Source organism: Semicossyphus pulcher, unplaced genomic scaffold (genome assembly GCF_022749685.1).
Source record: "Semicossyphus pulcher isolate SPU_LCO1_2020_fin unplaced genomic scaffold, fSemPul1.0.p SCAF_14, whole genome shotgun sequence".
Classification (NCBI taxonomy): domain Eukaryota; kingdom Metazoa; phylum Chordata; class Actinopteri; order Labriformes; family Labridae; genus Semicossyphus; species Semicossyphus pulcher.
Window position 1 is genome coordinate 24,966,380 of NW_027211648.1, and position 19,038 is coordinate 24,985,417.

At 40.1% G+C, this 19,038-nt stretch overlaps 1 protein-coding gene across 1 annotated transcript in view; it reads right to left on the minus strand.

Moving 5' to 3' along the window:
• Positions 1–1,854: 1,854 nt before the first annotated feature.
• LOC138590990 (NLR family CARD domain-containing protein 3-like) overlaps positions 1,855–19,038 on the minus strand; it is a 29,060-nt gene continuing 11,876 nt past the window's right edge. The window contains exons 8-12 of the mRNA XM_069661454.1: positions 17,083–17,256; positions 13,055–13,228; positions 11,862–12,035; positions 5,452–5,625; positions 1,855–4,047 (exon numbers count right to left, since the gene is read on the minus strand). Of these exons, the coding sequence (XP_069517555.1) occupies positions 4,032–4,047; positions 5,452–5,625; positions 11,862–12,035; positions 13,055–13,228; positions 17,083–17,256 (712 nt within the window). The 3' untranslated portion in view covers positions 1,855–4,031. The remainder of the gene's footprint in view (positions 4,048–5,451; positions 5,626–11,861; positions 12,036–13,054; positions 13,229–17,082; positions 17,257–19,038) is intronic.

Sequence of the window (19,038 nt, forward strand, 5' to 3'; positions counted from 1 at the left end):
GGTCTACTGAACTCACTGAAACACCTTCAGCACCAGCTTTATGAAAACAACCAGTTTGATGCTGAATTTAATCAAATAAAACAAAAACTCAAGACATGTAAATGATCACGTGTTCTGTTAAATCCTTCAGCCTGAGGCATGATGGGTTAAACTGAAGCTTTTGCAATAGTTAATAAGTTGAAGGTTACATTAAATGTGACACAGCTGAAGTCCTTATTAAACTCCAACTGGAGCCTGTTTCAACAGGCAGGAATCACATCACACAAGGTCAAAGCTCTTCAGAATGGAGCGAACTGAGAGTTTATCTGTTAATAAGATATAAGAGATGTCTGTCAGAACAAATGGTCAACATTTTTCACCAATACAAACACACACAAAGAGATGAGATGTAATTCATCAAACACTTTTCTATTCTAAAATTCGTTTTGGAAAATAAATGTCATATTTGCCCTGATGCTGGAGCAAAAGGAAAGGTCATGTTGTCACTAAGATCAAATAATTTATCCTCTGTTGGTTAATTAAATAACTACTACTCAGTTTGTCAAATATTAGTAATTTAGTTTAAACCTGCAATATTTTTACTTAATCTAACTTGTAAAAAAAACCAAAACACTGTTTGACTTTTGGACACTGACATCGTCCATTGGTTTGTGGACCGCCTTTTTTTGAGGCTTCAAGTTGGACATTTTGGATGTAGCCATCTTGGGTTATTAAACCCAAAAGAGGCCATATTTGGATAAGAAGGCGGAGCTGCAGAGGAGTGAGGAGTTGGCGAGGAGATTACTCTGGCCAGCCACAACAATCCTGACTCCCATGAACAGGCTGCCACAAAGAAATGTTTGTATGACCAACACTGAGTAACACTGAATACCAGCTTTTCTTTATCCGAAAAAGCTGAAACAGAATTTTTGTTGTAAATGTCCTCGTCTGACACAGACCTGGTGGCAGCGCCTACAGGCATTAAAAATAACAATAAAGAAATAATCAATCTTCTTCCTGATTGTCTCGTTTGCTTATGTAGGTCCTATAGAGTATTAATCACAGCCTGTTTCATAAGCAGATAAAAACTTCTCACAGGAGCTTTAAGGACAAAGAAGCTTGAAAAAAGTGAAATTGTCTGACTAACAAACTGCCTGGTAAGAAGAAAACTCTCTTTAAAAAGAAGCTTATGTTGCCTTGATTTAAGATCTTCAATCTTAATCAGATTTCATTTTTTACAGTGTCCATGATGCTTTAAAACATTTCATGGTCATAATCACTCACTATGGAACTGGTTCCAAATGAAGCTGCCATCAGACTGTACGCACTACAAGAAGTTTGTGATGAGTTAACTGAATTTGAGAGAGGGCTAACTGAGAGACTGCTGTTTTAATACGGGACATCCTAAACCGACGAGGGAGGAGGAGAGACGGTAAGAGCTGTGATCCACAAGCAGCCTATCAGCAGCGCAGCGAGGACACAGATCTCTGTGTGTTTCTTGTGCCCCTGACTCAATAAGGTCCCAACTCCCAACCTGTCCCGTATTTCCGTGCACAGTCTGCTATTAAAGCACAAACTACATCTCCACATGCTGTGAATGACACGAGCGAGAGACAAGATGTGTCCTAATGTGGGCCTGTGTGTTAAGGAACATCAGGCTTCATGATCAGTTTTATATCACGTCATCATCACTTTAGTCCGTACTTTCCTGCTCCAAACCTCCCTCCCTCTGTGCACAGCAGCAACATTTGGCTGACATGTTCATGCAGTGTGATGAAAGTAGAAAGTGATGACAAGTTTACCTCCATTCTAACAACTTCATTAGTGTTGTGGTGTCAGCACACTGGTTTCTGCAAATAATGCTGTCTGTTACAGTTTTTTTTTTAGATGGATAATTACAATTTTTATTTTGAATTTTACATTTTAAGCAGAGAGAAAAGACAAAACAATAACAAAGAAACAATAAACAACACATGACTGTGTGGGGAAGTGGGGGGTTTACATGAAATCTTGCAGCCTATCCTTTTCACCAAGTTTAGAATTATACAGATACGAATATATAGAATATATAAGAATATAATAGGCAACTTAAATGTAGGCTCAGATATATATACACTACCAGTCAAAAGTTGGACACATTTTCTCATACAAGTGAATGGGAAAGTGTGTCCAAACTTTTGAATGGTAGTGTATATGGATTAGGGCTGTCAAAGTTAACGCGTTAATAATGCACATTCCCTTTCACGCCACTGTTTATTTTGATGCGCACACGCATTTTATTATTATGACCCTCCGTCTGCCCCGTAGTTTAAGAAATCATGAAGTGCTGCAGCCACAATGTTGTGGATAGCAAGCAGAAACAAACCTCCGTGAGCAGAAATGGATAAAGAAAAGGGTCTTTTAAACAGCAAGTTCAGCCTCAAAGCCCTGCTAGATGGTTCTGTGGACAAGACAAAAGTTATTTGTATTTACTGTTGATGTGAACAGAGTTACCACTTTGTCGAGTCTTAAATACCACTTGCTGGCCAAGCACACAGCTGATGCAGAGAGCCCCAGGTTTTGAAAAATGTCTTTAAGTGATTAAACTTGGACTAAAACGATGTTTTTTTAATCTACGACTGCACGACTTATTTGTCATCGTTTTGGAATGTTGGAACAATAATAAACATACATTTGCATAAAGGAAGCATATTTGTCCATTCCCATGTTGATAAGAGGATTGAAAACTAAAAAAAAAAATGTCTTGAAGATACATTTACAAAAGGTAAAAAATGTGCCATTAATCGCGAGTTGCTAATGGACAAACATGCGATTAATCACGATTAAATATTTAATCGATTGACAGCCCTAATATGGATGGATAGGTATATACCAAGCAGCAACCTCCGGTGTTGAAAAATGGCAATGCGGAAGTGCAAAAAATTGCAGTTCCTCCAGTGGCCACTTGAGGCTCCAGAAAACAAGAAATAACATTACAACAGGTGGAAAAAGGCCCATTTTTACAGCAGAAATAAACATGTTTACAGCCTGGTACAAAAAATGGTTTTGTTATAAATAGCTAATTTTATTGTTCAAGATAACTGTACGGGTGTGAATTTTTTTATAACACACTCGTTTGAATTATATTAAGCCTTAAATCATAGGGGCCAGATCACTTGATTGACAGGTGGATCCTGCTGGCTGTCTGCTAGACGTTAACACAGACACTGAGCTTAGCTTCACCTGTTTGTGTTGTTGGAGCCTTTTGGGGATTTTTTCATTCAAAGTTTGGACAAATAATCTCTCTGTGGGATTTATGGAACTTTATGGCTGTGCAAGAAGTCTGAGCTCCAGCTTTTCGGTGAGTTAAATGTTCGTGTTATTGTATTGAAATATTTTTAGCACTAAGTAGCAAGTATACTGTGCTCGCTTGAGCGGCTTGTTAGCCTGTGCAGTGTTTATTTATTTAATCGTCGGTCAGTAAATAGGAGTCAGGAGTTGTTGGCATAGTGATGAAGAGTCCGCTACTTCTTTATTCTGATAACTAAACACCTGCAGTCAGTCACCGGCAGAATGTCCTCCTGGCAAAGTCAAACCAGCTCATTCATTATTTATACAGTCTATGGACAATAACTGTTAGCTACGCTGAGGAGCATATAGCCTAGCTTCATAGCCGTAGCTGGCTGATTCATGCGGCCTGCCCATAGTCCTCAGCCATAGGCTGTAGCTCGGTCGCGCTCCGCCTCTTTGCCTGCCTCTGGCATTTCCAATATGGCGACCCCCAGCGGCGGCGCAATTCGGGCTTCAAAACGCTTCTTCAGAAACCAATGGGTGACGTCACTGAGACTACGTCCATTATTTATACAGTCTATGGTATATATACATACATACATACATACATACATATACTACAGCACCAAGAGTCCTCTCTTTGCCGCCCAGTAACATGGCCCAGTCAGAGCCTTCCAAAACCCAACCTGATGCGGCTGCTTCACCCTCTTGTGGATCATCAGGACACAGCTGATCCTCTGACAAGACGACCATCCTGCTGATCGCTCACACTCTGACAGAGATCAATATGACAATGAGCTGATGAGAGAAGGAGACAGACAACAGAAGTCATATATCAGTGTTTACAGAGAGGCCCTCATCAGCTGTCAGTCAGTGATGTAGCACATCCAGTTTCAAGACCAGCAGAGACTTCAGTCTGTTCATACCACAAGTCTGAACAGGACTTAATTACACAGTCGAACTTAACTTGAGACCCTGAACGCATCATGACTGCAGCAACAGAGACGTATTCAATGCTTACTGTAAAGATGGATTCACTTCTATCAGGATTCAAATCAGTTTCTCTGTGACATTTTTTCTGTCAGGGATAATGCCCGACGAGGTGTCCATTATCAGGAATCTGTGGACTCATGGAAGCCAGAACTGCTAACACCTGAGGGTTTGACTGATACCTGGAACAATCATTACAATCTAATAAGGATCTTATGCAATAAAAACGTAAATAGAACAAGTCTCAGATTTGATTTGGCAAGAAGATTGAAGATATTTTAAAATTCTCTCTGAGCGAGAAATCTAACGATATTTCAGCAACATTAAAAGTCAATTACACTGAACAGTTGACAAAGTAAATATAATTTTACATAAGCAGCAGACTAGTAGCTAACCAGCCATGTCATTGTCCTGAAATCAACATCAGGATTTGTACGAACAAATGATCGGCCATGTTTACTGTCGGCCGCAGATTGAAGTAGAGAGTTGAATAGTGAGCGGGATGTCAGATGATGGCTGATGTGATCCACAGGATCAGTAAGTTCAGAGGGGCTGTGTACTTCCTGCAGCTCGTGTTTTACAGGCGCAAAAATGGTGTCTGTCACAGAAACATTTGGACAAGCTGCTGTCACATGGACAGATATATAAACTATATACGATGTTAAAAGTCCTTCATGTTCATGCAAAGACTGAAGAGCAGAAACATCAGCTGTGATTTCTGGACTTCAGCAGAGGTTTTGTTCTGTACAAAGACCATGGTTACTAAACGTAACCATGGTTCTGTGTAATAACAGACAGTGATTTGCAGGCTTCAGGCAGACTGATCTCAGAGCTGTGACAAAGATGAACTGATGAATTGTTTAGTGCTGAAATGAGAGAACGAACACTTTGAGATCAGATTTGATGGTACGACAGTTTGCTGAACGAGGACCACAGTCTCTAAACATCTTGTGATGCTGTCAGCTGTAATCCAGCTTAATGTCCTGTACACATGAACACAACAACAGTTGTCTTCACATCAAATCAAACACGTGATCACAACAAGCTTCGTGCTGATCTGATTGGCTGTCTGTTCTCTCTCTGTGTTTCTGTCCAATCCTGAAGCCTGTCACTGTTCTCCTCTCACAGCTTCACTGAGGACAGCAGCCACTTGCCTTTGCTGTGATAATAACTGTGTGTAGTACAATACTGCTGAAACCAACATGGACTGACCTCAGAGTCTCCAGTCTACAGTGTGGACTCTCCACAAGATCAGACAGCAGCTTCACTCCTGAATCCTGCAGCTTGTTGTCACTCAGCTCCAGCTCTCTCAGATGGGAGGGGTTGGACTTCAGAGCTGAGGCCAGAGAAGCACAGCTCATCTCCGACAACCCGCAGTCCCACAATCTAAAGAAAGAAAAAATGATGTGACTTTAGAATACATTGGGCCTCATGCAGCAACAGTCTTAAATATGTATTAAATTATCTCTCAATTTTCTGTTAAGAGAAAAAATAAGAGAAGTCAACACCAGATGCACCAAACCTTCTCTAACCACCCTAATCTGCTCTTACCCAGGTGACCTGAATGATGAATCTCACTTGATCTCAAATTGGAGGCGCATGGTTGATTTTTTGTAGTTAGCATAGGTAACGCTCCTTAAACACAGTATAAAGGCAGGTGCATGTTGTGCTGTGTGCCAATCAGACACAAGGAGAAGAAGAAATGCCACCGAAAAAAGGTAGTAAGAAGAAGCAGAACTACAGCAGTAGCGAAATGGAAGTACTTTTAAATGAACTTAAACAGAGTAAATGTGATCTTCCAGAGCTTGAGTATTGCATTACAGGTACATCAAAAATGCAGCAATGGCAAAAGATCTGTGATGCTGTGTCAGCCGTGTTATTGCTCTAGCCAAGCGCTCCATGACAACAACTGGAGGAGGAGAGGACAGGAGGAGGTGGTGATCTCGCCAACAGACCAAAGAATCCAGGAAATAATTGGAGAGGTGGCAGTGACAGGAAATTGATTTTTATTTTATTGATTGATTGTCAAGACACAAATAAAAATCCAAAGGATATCATGTTAAATTGAAAAACATATTTCCAACATGGTCCTAAGGTGTGCAGTCAGATGCTCCACTCAACAGTGTCAGTTTCTGAAGCCCCCGACACTGACGAAGATCCACTGCCGGGCACATCAGGGATATAACTGAAACATTATAATTCCCCTAAAAACATATAATAATTTAAATTTGATTATATGATGCATTTTTTTTAGTTTCTCAATTTTAAAACGTATATTTCCATGCATTGGACAAACTATTTGTGGACTCTGAAAACAGGAGGTTTTTTTTCTTATCTTGGTGAGAATGCTCTCCACCAATCGTATAATATTCTCTTACCTAAGAGAAAAGCAAAAATAAAAAAACCTTGGGGAATCCGAAAAATCAATGGGTACCAACAAAATAAGAAAAAAGGGTTAGGGTTGTAGATAAATAATAAGAGAAAATTTGTTTGTACATCGCTTCTTCAAATGGTTGTAATGCTAATTATGTGACATTTTAAAACATTTGATTCATTCGCTGTTGAATTTAAACTGCAATTAATGTCTTCTGTAATGCTGAAAGTGGTCTTTTAGTTCCTCACCAGGAGAAATCACAGCACTATCCTCATTTAACTACAGATGTCTCTGAGGAAACATCTCCCAATCACTGGGCATAACACAGGAGGCACCATTGGCTTCATCTATAGACCAATCCGGCGACCGATTTGTGCGTGCTGGCATCTTGGGGAGCAGCCATTACTGGGGTGGCCACTCCGTGTCTGCTGCTGCCTGCTAACTGTGACAGCAGCATAGTTACTTGGATTAAAAATGTTAGACAGCTGTTTCTCATTACTAATGAAGGAACCTTAATCAGGACAGTATTTCTTTTAGAAATAGTGGAGCCATAAACTCAAAGCATCTTCACTTTAAACTTTTCAGAAGAAACAAATATTTTAATCAAAATGTTGGAAAAAGAAAATACTGAATATATTTGTTATTTTCTGCTCGTACAAACTGAAATAATTAATACATGTTTCTATTACTGATTTATTTAAAAACATAATGTGCAATAAAAGATGAAATCAGGTGTTTAAGAGGTTCACAGTGAATTATACAGTGTAGGATTTTTCTACCTTGCACAGTAGAAGGGATTTCTGGAACAGACAATATTGCTGAGTTATGGCGACAGCATTATAGTTCTTTATTTAACTGTGTAAAAAGTGAAGTATATAAGGCAGGGAATATTGAGTGTGACGATTCTATTGTGATTAGGTCACAAGAAGTGTAGCAAGCCATTAATAAGCTGTCGAATAATAAATCATGTGGTTTAGACCATATCACTGCTGAACATCTGAAATATGCCAGTCCAAGCATAGCTCCCCTCCTGGCTAATTTTTTTGGCGGTTTCATGATTCATGGATTATTATTAGACTCAATTTTGTCTGTTCAGTTGGTGCCAGTTATTAAAGACAAAGCTGGGAAACTTTGCAGCCTAGACAACTACAGGCCCATAGCTTTAGCCAGCATACTGCTGAAGGTCCTGGTAAGAATTCTGCTGGACAGTTTAAATGATTTTATTAACTCCACAGATAACCAGTTTGGTTTTAAAGCTAATCATGGCACGGATTTGTGTATATATGCCTTAATGGAGATGGTAAACAGGTAAAGAGGGCAAAACTCATCTGTTCTTATGTGTTTTATTGATGCTTCAAAAGCTTTTGATCGTGTTAACCATAGGAAGTTGTTTGTTAAATTGTGTCAAAGAGGAGTGCCCAAACACATTGTAAGAATTCTGTCTTACTGGTACGCCCACCAGACTATTGGGAAATAGTGTTTCAGCTCCATTTGGGGTTAGTAACAGTGTCAGACAGGGGAATTTTGTCCACAGTTCTTTTTTAGCTTTATTATAATGATCTGTCTAAGCGGTTGAAAGCCAGTGACACTGGTTCGACGATTGGTAACAGTCGAGTGAATCATCTGATGTATGCAGATGATCTTGTGGTCTGTAGTCCAAGCAGTGCTGGACACCAGAACTTTACACTTGGCACAATGCAGTCAGACAAGTACAGTTCTCCTGGCAACCGCCAAACCCAGACTCGTCTATCAGATTGCCAGATGGAGAAGCGTGATTCGTCACAGAACGCGTCTCCACTGCTCTAGAGTCCAGTGGTGGCATGCTTTACACCACTGCATCCGACGCTTTGCATTGCACTTGGTGATGTATGGCTTGGATGCAGTTGCTCGGCCATGGAAACCCACTCCATGAAGCTCTCTACGCACTGTTCTTCTGAAGGCCACATGAAGTTTGGAGGTCTGTAGCGATTGACTCTGCAGAAAGTTGGAGACCTCTGCGCACTATGCGCCTCAGCATCCGCTGACCCTGCTCTGTCATTTTACGTGGCCTACCACTTCGTGGCTGAGTTGCTGTCGTTCCCAATCACTTCCACTTTGTTATAATACCACTGACAGTTGACTGTGGAATATTTAGTAGCAAGGAAATTTCACGACTGGACTTGCACAGGTGGCATCCTATCACAGTACCACGCTGAAATTCACTGAGCTCCTGAGAGCGACCCATTCTTTCACAAATGTAGAAGCAGTCTGCATGCCTAGGTGCTTGATTTTATACACCTGTGGCCATGAAAGTGATTGGAACACCTGAATTCAATTATTTGGATGGGTGAGTGAATACTTTTGGCAATATAGTGTATAATGCCAGTAAGAGTGCGGTCTTGATATATCGCACCGAAGAGGATAAAAGGTTGAAATTTCCTGATTTCATATTGTCTGGTAACAATGTTTCTGTCTCTAATAGAGTCAAATATCTCGGACATTTTATAACAGAACAAATAACAGATGATGATGATATCAACCAAAGACCGTATAAAAAAGATGGACAACATGACAGCTCCCTAAAAGTGAAGCCAAAACCTCTCTATCGCCCCCTGCTGACTGGCTACAGTATAGGTCATAAAGCCTGTCTCCTCCATGTTAACAACAAACTACAAGAAAACAATCTTACAGAGATTACAAGTAGTATAATGATGCTATGAGGATTCTCCTTAAGTGACCAAGATGGTGTAGTGCAAGCCGACTTGATGCCTCAGAGAAGCAATCATCTTGGTTTTGTCAAATATCAGATGTAGTTCTACATGCTACCAATCCCAGTTCTGGAGACACAGGTACAGATGCCTCCTTATAGGATGTTAATTTTTGTATATATTTTACATTTTAAACCATGAATTTTTATTGTGCTATAGTATGTTTATTTTGTATATTGTCTTGTCTCTCTACCTGGACCTTGAGTCTGTAATAAAATTTGAATTGAACTGATTTGAATGACGAACTATTAGCTGCTGACTTCACATTGCTAACAATCTGACCATCTACAGCAACCTTAAATGGTCAAAACTCAAACTCAGAAACGCAATGGGTTTAAAAATACAGCCACTGCTTGGAGGAGACATTGTGGACCAGGAGAGGGCATACCTGTCTTACCGCACAACTCATCCTATCAGCTAGAGCCCGACCGATATTGGATTTTTGGGGCCGAAGCTGATTCCGATATTAGGGAGTAAAAAAATTCCAATATCGATATATCGGCCGATATATTCACATATGTTCAAAATGTATCTGAAATTAAAATTCCAAATCTGAAAAGTTATTGTCACATTTGTATGACATACAAAATTCTAATAAAATAGTGTTTCTGTAGCAACTTAAATCGCACTACAATAAAATATCAAATTAAATAGAAGTGAGTATAACACAAAAACACACAAAGTAGGAACAAAAGTGATTTTCTTGTTTTTCCCACCTTCACACAGATAAAAGTCACTAAACAGACCAGCTCATTTGACAGACTGATACTGTTAATAATAGTAATAAAAGGCTTCATGAGCAGGATTTTCCATATTAAATATTCCCTCTTAATCAACATCATAATCCAGGAGAAATGTGAGCTGGTGTCTGTATCTGCAGAGGATCTGCCCTTCGTCTGAGTTTCTATTCTTATTATTCCGCTCTGTTTGGGGCATTTTGGACGATCTATGGACTGTCTATCGCGGGGCAGATGTCTGGAGCTCAGCCAACAGTCCGCAGGTCGTGACTCAATCAACACGTAACATGACGGTGACATGGCTGTCTCCCTGCTCTGCTCTCTGTCTGTCTGTCTGTAACACCGTAACATCGTAACTTTTACATCTTTATAAGACGTGAAAGGGGCTTCACAAAACGTCTTCATTTGCCGTTCTGTGAATGAGAACAGTAAGCGCGTGTGTGTCTCACTGCTGGAAGGAGCTGCAGGTGTGCTGCAGGCGAAGTAGACAGACGCACACACCTGGCAGCAGCGCGACGATGGCTTATTAAAACAAAACCCTGTATCTTCCTGCGAAGTTATACGGAGGTGTAAGCGTGTAAGTTTGTTGTTTAGAGCATAACCGCTGTGAAACTAGCAGACAATAAAGCTTAAAGCTCTTGTGCCTTCGTTATTATCGAACTTAAAACTAACTGAGAGCCGGACTGTGCACACCGGATCTCGTCTGCGCAGTTTAGATGCGGAGAGGGTAGAAACAGCGGTGCTCTGAAAGCAAGCTTTCTTTGGCTGATTACTGTGATTTTAACATGAGTTTGTTGTTCACAATGTTTTGTTCTGTATGGGAAAGATAATGCTTCCTAATGCTTCCCTTCGCTGTGTGTGCTGCTCTGCTCAGCTTTGACGCGCACTTTGGCAGCGATAGGGACGTCCTCATCACCCATCATGCCTGCCGCCTAGTGCTGACTGAATACTTTAAGTTGATAAGTTTGCTATTTATGTTCCAAAATGCAAAAAAATATTTTGTTAGTGTTTTTAATGTGTCTGTTTACAACATATGTTCTGCATATGTTGGTAATTGTCATTTTTGTGCAGGTTTATAGTTGTAACCGTGAGTGAGGTGGCTGTTTCATTTCTTGACTTCAGCCGTATAGCATGAAATTAAGTGAGAGCCTGTCTCTCATGCTGTCAAAATTAGAACTACGCCCTCTACTTGTCAGGAAGTGCACTGGCTTATTTCTGCTGCACTGTTAAATTTAATGTGTACATATATATCGGAGCATATTGAAGGACATATATGGATATAGGATATATCTGCGAAGTGCGAATATCGGCCGATAAAATTGGTTGACTGATAAATCGGTCGGGCTCTATCAACAGTACATTTTTAAACAAAAATACGAACCAGGCTTACAGAGTGAATGAGGGGCTAAAATACAATAAAAACATAAATTATTTCAAGGATATTTGGTCATTTTAATCAATTTCCAGGTGTTTCCATGACTGGATACGAGTCTCTAAATTTCCACGTTTTCCAGGACGCGTGGGAACCCTGTCGGTACAGGGTACACAATAGTAAAAAAGTATAAAAGTGTACCTCTGCATAGGGATTTAGTGGAAGTAACACTGTATTTCACACCATGATGTTAAAGTTCACAGTCCGCGGATCACCAGCCTGTTGAACTGTGTGGATCAGTATAATATCAGCCTCATGTCTGCAGTTTAGTGTCAACACAACTTTCACGTCATATTAATCTCAGCACAAAAGTAAAAAAAATGGTTTCTGACCTCAGAGTCTCCAGTCTACAGTGTGGACTCTCCAGAAAACCACACAGCAGCTTCACTCCTGAATCCTTCAGCTTGTTTAAGCTCAGCTCCAGCTCTCTCAGATGGGAGGGGTTGGACTTCAGAGCTGAGGCCAGAGAAGCACAGCTCATCTCTGACAACCAGCAGATACGCAATCTGAAAAAAGAATAAATGATGTGACTTTAGAATACAATGTTCCTGGATAAAGTCCTTTAATGTTGATATAACTATACAATGATGGGATCTTCAATTTTCTTTTTTACTTGACATCACTACTATTTCAACAATTAATTGGAGTTGAACTCCCATTTTAATGTTTTTTTTTACTAAATCAAGAGTACATAATAATAATAATAATAATAATAATAATAATAATAACCTATATAGAGCACTTTTCAAAATCAAAGCTACAAAGTACTTCATAAAGGCAGCAAAATAAAACAGACACGTGCAGCGTGAGTCACAAACAACAATCGGTGAGATTTCATTTTGGGATTAAGTCTTCAGTATTTTGGACCCAGCACTGTGCTATGACATGGAGTGCGTGGATTACCAATGGGTTAACAAATACAACATTAGTCACAAGTTAAGTGACTGATCATTATCACAAGCATCCTCCAGCTAGTACTTTCAACATAAATGGCGACCGGGTTAGAGTGAAAGTAGAAACGTAGAAGCCCTGTTTAATACACAGCAGCCACTGTTCAGTGAAATACGTACACCTCGCATAGAAATATTTAAACAGCCTGGGGTGTTTTACAGTTATAGACAGATGTCTATGGTCTGATATGCTCCTATTTGCAGCGCTATGTGAAGGACCGCGGTGAAGCTCGCGCTGCAGCAGCTGCCAAGCTCCCCAAACTTAACGTTCTGTCACTGCATCCATGCATAATCGTCAACTTCTGCATCACGCCACATCAAGTCCACACCACTAATAACTGTACATCAGAGTAAAACATGACACTTCGTGTTATCACTTTTTACGGTACCACTGCATAGGGATTTAGCGGAAGTAACACTGTATTTCACACCATGATGTTAAACTTCACGGTCCGCAGATCACCTGCATGCTGTGTGGATCAGTATTATATCAGCCTTATGTCTGCAGTTTAGTGTCAACACAACTTTCACGTCATATTAATCTCAGCACAAAAGTAAAAAACATGGTTTCTGACCTCAGAGTCTCCAGTCTACAGTGTGGACTCTCCAGAAAACCACACAGCAGCTTCACTCCTGAATCCAGCAGCTTGTTGTCACTCAGCTCCAGCTCTCTCAGATGGGAGGGGTTGGACTTCAGAGCTGAGGCCAGAGAAGCACAGCTCATCTCTGACAACCAGCAGTCACTCAATCTGAATAAAGAATAAATTATGTGACTTTAGAATACAATGTTCCTGCATGAAATCCTTTAATGTTTAATAATGTGTTCAGAGCTAAAGAAGGTAAAAGTTTAGAAAATAGAACTCCAAACACCTGAACACAACAGGGTGCAGATAAATGACTTCACCTCTTGTACCAGCTATGTATGTACCAGCTTATCATGTATGTCATGTCATGAGTGGGGCATCTCCAAAAAATGTATCTATTACTGATTTATTTAAAAAAACATGATGTCGAATAAAAGATGAAACCAGGTGTCAACACAACTTTCACATCATATTAATCTCAGCACAGAAGTAAAACATGGTTTCTGACCTCAGAGTCTCCAGTCTACAGTGTGGACTCTCCAGAAAACCACACAGCAGCTTCACTCCTGAATCCTGCACCTTGTTGGAGGTCAGCTCCAGCTCTCTCAGATGGGAGGGGTTGGACTTCAGAACTGAGGCCAGAGAAGCACAGCTCGTCTCTGAAATACTGCAGTCAATCAATCTGAATAAATGATAAAGATAAAATTACAGATTTTCCTTTCCTGGAGTGACTTTTCCATTGTGTTCTGTGGATCATCATGACGTCAGCCTTCTGCAGTCATCATCCAAATGTCAACAGAACATTCATACACCTTTTCATGTCAGCACAGGTTAATAACATGCTGCTGATCTCAGTCACGTCTGTAATTAGATAATCATGAACACATCAGACATGTTGGACTAAACACTGTTCATTCATTCATTTTTTAAATGACCTTCTTCTTACTGTATTTGGGGGCTTAGTAGGTCTATGTAATAAAAGGAGATGTCCACATTTGTTGAAGTCTTAAAATAACAGCCACATGCTTTCTGCACATTAAAGACTCATTAGTGGCAGCAATGATTCCTACTGTCCCCAGTGAGTGTGAAGTGGTCCCTTCCTAACAAAACTACACAGCAGGATAAACTCCATAAGTTCGTCTGAAACTAATATGAAGCTTCAGCAGTCTGAGTCAGCCAAATCAAGACTGTGTCCACCAAAGGTTCAAACTATTTACAACCAAATTCACTCTTCAAGTCACTATTTCTCCACTGCAGCCACAGTCAAACACTAAACACTTGATATGTGTAGCTCAGTCTGCTGAAGCCTCTTATTAGCCAAACTGCAAAAATAATTTCTGTAAATTGAAAGAGTGTGAATGTTTGTCCTCCACTTGTAACACTGTAGTAAGGTTATGAGAGGATTACAATAAATATATGTGCATATGGGAATGTGAGTGTTATACTGAGATTGACTTAAATACAAACCTCTCCTTTAAAGGTATAATAAGTAGGATTTTTGCTTGCATTTTCTCAACAACACATTCACACTGGGCCCCTCCTCCTGGGCTCTTCGTCACCAGAAGCTCACGCTGACCGTATTGTGCGAAAACACACCCACCCCGTGGAGCTAACACCAACAGCATCATGGTTGCATTTGCGCTAGCATGCTAACGGCCGGCTACAGTTGCGCTAGCATGCTAACCGCCGGTCACCTTTGCGCTAGCATGCTAACCACCGATTAGCTTGTCCATCCGGTTTAAGGCACCTACCTGTCCAACAGAAAGAAGGCGAACTCCCAGTTGCTAATTTGAACCACTCCCACACTCACCTGTACGCTGTGATTGGCTCAGCGAACCACAACAGCGCCCCTCCTGAAAACGTCCCGTGCAAAGCAAAACAACAGAATAGATGGAGAGAAAGCTCTCACAAGGGTCTGCACCACAGACTGTATAAAAAGACAGACGACATGACAGCTCCCTTAAAGTGAAGCCAAAACATTTCGGGCGCCCCCTGCTGACTGGCTGCAGTATAGGTCATAAAGCCCACCTCCTCCATGTTAACAGATGGGATATGAGTCAAACTATAAAATCAAAATACACGTCCAATACATTTTTCTCAAACATGGTTTCTGTCATTATAGTTAGTTATTATCATGCTGATTTACATCCAAGTGTTCATTTTTCTGACAAGTTTATTTTTAATTAGTTATTTGATGCTGTAAAAATTTTTTCGGTAAGTTAAGTGTGTGTTTGGGTTAGCGGAAGTGGCTACGGCCGCTTCACTCGCCGATCTCTACTGCACAGACTCTGGCTCCATAAGACGTCACCATCGCAAGATGGCAGCGCCTATCACAGGGGCTATTTTGGCATCAATTCCGTACAATGGGAGCAGATGGAGACGCGTTGTCCATCTATATATACACAGTCATTGGTCTGCACACACACTCACCAACACACATGTAGAGGCCCATAAGTGATGATCTATATTGTATTATATTTGTAAAAGTCTAAATTTAATTTCCCAGGAAATCCTACTTATTTCATCTTTAGGACAAACATGTTTCTGGTGCAGACTATTGATTTGTTTTTGCTGAAATCTTAAGGTCTGTTTCTTCAAATAATTCCTCAATGCTGACATGAAAACAAAGCAACACTTTGATCTCTTAGAGAGGGGTCATGCTGAGAATTTTTTGATTTTTTGCGTTACTTTGCAATAATGTTCTTCTTCTTCTCCCTCTCCCAAGCATATACTTTTCCGCCCAGCTGCTCCCAACGCAATGCACCAGCATGGATCAGCTCATTGAATTTTACTTTGAAGTAGGCATTAAGTATGCTGATACAGTAATACAGCTTAATATGAATGGTTATGTAATTAGTGAAAGTAAACTTAAATGTATTCTTAGATCCAGATGTCTCTCTGGAAGAAAGCAGTATGGACGCAGATGACAAACAAACATTATTGCAAGGGTACGCAAAAGTATCCCTCGAAAAATGACCTCTGGGGGGCTCTGTAGTTATAAAGAATAGGAAATCATATAGAATTATAGATAACTCAAACTTAATGCTGTCATTCAGAATCATCACTTAATGTGGCTTAATGAGTTTGATGTGTAATTTAATCTTTATTAAGCTTCTAAAGTTTGACTGAACTTTGATAAATAAAATCTGCATAAATGTACATTCTATTCATGTTTAAAATCACAAATACTGTGACTGATATTTGGTAGTAATTACATCAGAGTCATTTTTTTAAAATTTTCAAACAGACCTTGAATCCAGAAGGATGTACTACGAAGCGAGATTAGTGGATTAGCCGTGTCTGTTCAGCCTAAACCCGGGGTTTTCAGTGTCACAAAGATGGCTCTCTTTTAACCTGTCTAAATCACCATGGTAACTTACTCTGCAAAGCTAGCCTGGTCGGGTAAAATTAACACTTTAAATTCCAGAAGATCATCCATACAGTAAAAGTAATTATAAAAAAACAACAACAATGATGAGCCTAGATTTTTATGTTTGGTCCTAATTTCCTGCTCAATTTAAAACTTTATAACCACCTTTTGTGTTACCCGTTATCTCTAACTTGTGCTTGAGGCTTTGTCGAGCCAGCTTACGTAAAGAAAGCCAAGGTATGTTGAACTTGCTTCGAAGTATATCCCCCTGCACTGTTGTGTTGTTTTGGCCGGTGTTAGGCTGCTGTTTATTACTCTCCTCTGCAGCCGGTTTTCATCTGCTATCATCAGATCTACGACATCGTTCACATCCCTCACACACATTACAGCCTCGTCAGTGCTGACATCATCTTCACTGTCTGATCGACACCAATGTGAGTCTTGTGGAAACTTTCCAACACTGAATATCTCTTTTCTTTTCTTCACTTGTTGTTCAGCCATTTGGAAAGACAGAACGTTATTTAGATCAGTTCTTCGTATCTGTGATCAGGCAAATCCTGAAGATTAATGACCCAAAACTTTAAAACCTCAGTCTGTGAGTTAAATTGAACACATAAGAAAAACTACATGCTACAGTTAGTAAACTGACCTCAGTGCCTCAAGTCTACAGTTTGGACTCTCTAGACCAGCAGACAGAAGCTTCACTCCTGAATCCTGCAGTTTGTTGGAGCTCAGCTCCAGCTCTCTCAGATGGGAGGGGTTGGACTTCAGAGCTGAGGCCACAACTTCACAGTGAGTCTCTGACAGTCCAAAGTAAGAAAGTCTGTAATGAAACATAAATTACATGATATGTTACAATGAAAGAGGACATGAAAAAATAATTCTCCTCACTCCCTCTCGTACCTGCACACTTTGCATCTTTGATTTGCTTTAATGTGCAGATAAAGGAGGAGAAAATGTCCGTCTCCAAAGAGTTAGCATGAGGACGTCTTGATTAGAAACCATTTTTACAACTTAGTTAACAATTTCAGTCGAGAAAGACGATCTGTCTTTGCTGGCTACCTGCTGCTTTCAGGTTCACCTGCATGAGTGGGAAAATTCAGTAACTGCTGTCAAGTGGGATCGAAACAAAAGGAACCTTTTAACAGTATTAGACGTGTACATATTTAAATCATATTATAATCAAACATTTTGATGTGTATGACAGCAAACAAACATAGTTAACAAACCGCTAAGGTTAAGTTATTGTTACCATGATGTCATCAGAAAGATGTTGTCACTGTATCAGTATTAAGATAAATAACTGTGTATACGATCTCTTAAAAAGTCTGAATTTCACCATAATGTTCTGAGATATTCATCAGACCTTAAATATTGGTGGAAGCTGTGCATTTCCTGCTACTACTCTTCTCTACAGCAACAAGAGAGAGAAACACCTGTCAGCTTCTTTCTGTGAGCAACAGAATATCAGGAAACACTTCAAAACACAGCCATGTAACACAACCTCCCTCTTTCAAATGTGGAATTCATAAGCAACTAAATGCACCACTGCTCGGTTCAACACACTCAGGGGTGTTACTGTGACAGTCTGTGTCGTATGAGCAGCAGTTCACAGAAGCTAATGTTAGTTCATGTTAGCAAACTGTTCATAGATATTGTTGTGGAACGAACATTTCTGAATCAGTTTGCAGATTTCATGACGATTCTCTGCTTCTGCTACCAAATCACTATGTTACAGCGCTCAACATGATCCCATAGTTTTCACCTGTGGCCACAGTGGCTGCAGCAAACATGAGACACTCAATCTGAATAATACTAATAATACTTAACCTTTATCTATAGCACTTTGTAGATATAAGTTTAAAAAGTGCTTTGAAATCAAATACTATGTATATACAGAGCGTCACAAAATAAAATGAAAAATAAAGTAGTGTTGCGTCACGTCCCCGAACATCCTCTGTCCTCACTTTGAAATGGATCCAAAACCAGTAACAGAAACATGACTGAAATAACTGCATGAAAGAAATTCTCTCTGTCTTCAGAAATCTGCTTTACAAAATGAAACAGATCTTATTTTAAACTTTTAAAGGTTCTATGTAACTTTCAGAAAATCCTAATTTCTAGCAACACGGTCGGCCGTTGAGGGAACTGCAGTCAACCTTCTTGTACACGCTCGCGCGGACACTCGCACACATTAACAAGCAAACCACAGTGGGAGCGTTTTGTTGCATATCTCTGCTCCTGGGACACCAACATTTTGGCGAGAGGTACAGCAGGTAATTAATTAATTATTTAAATCTGCAGACACGCCGTCAGGTCCGGACAGGATCTCGTGTTTAGTAAAGTTCTGTGTGCTGACCATCAATGAAAGGTCGGCTGTAAATGTTTATTTACTTATTGTTGCTGCTGGATCACACGGCTGTATGCTCACGTGCGTGCATAAAACGGACACTGGACAGTTGATATCTGTGGGCACGATTGTTGGTGCCACGTAGTTATGCTTGAGGATTATAATAAATGTTCCTCTTATTTGTGTGAGTGTGTGTGTTAAATAAAAAAATAAACATGTATGACATCCGTACATTCGCGAGACATTATGCCACGT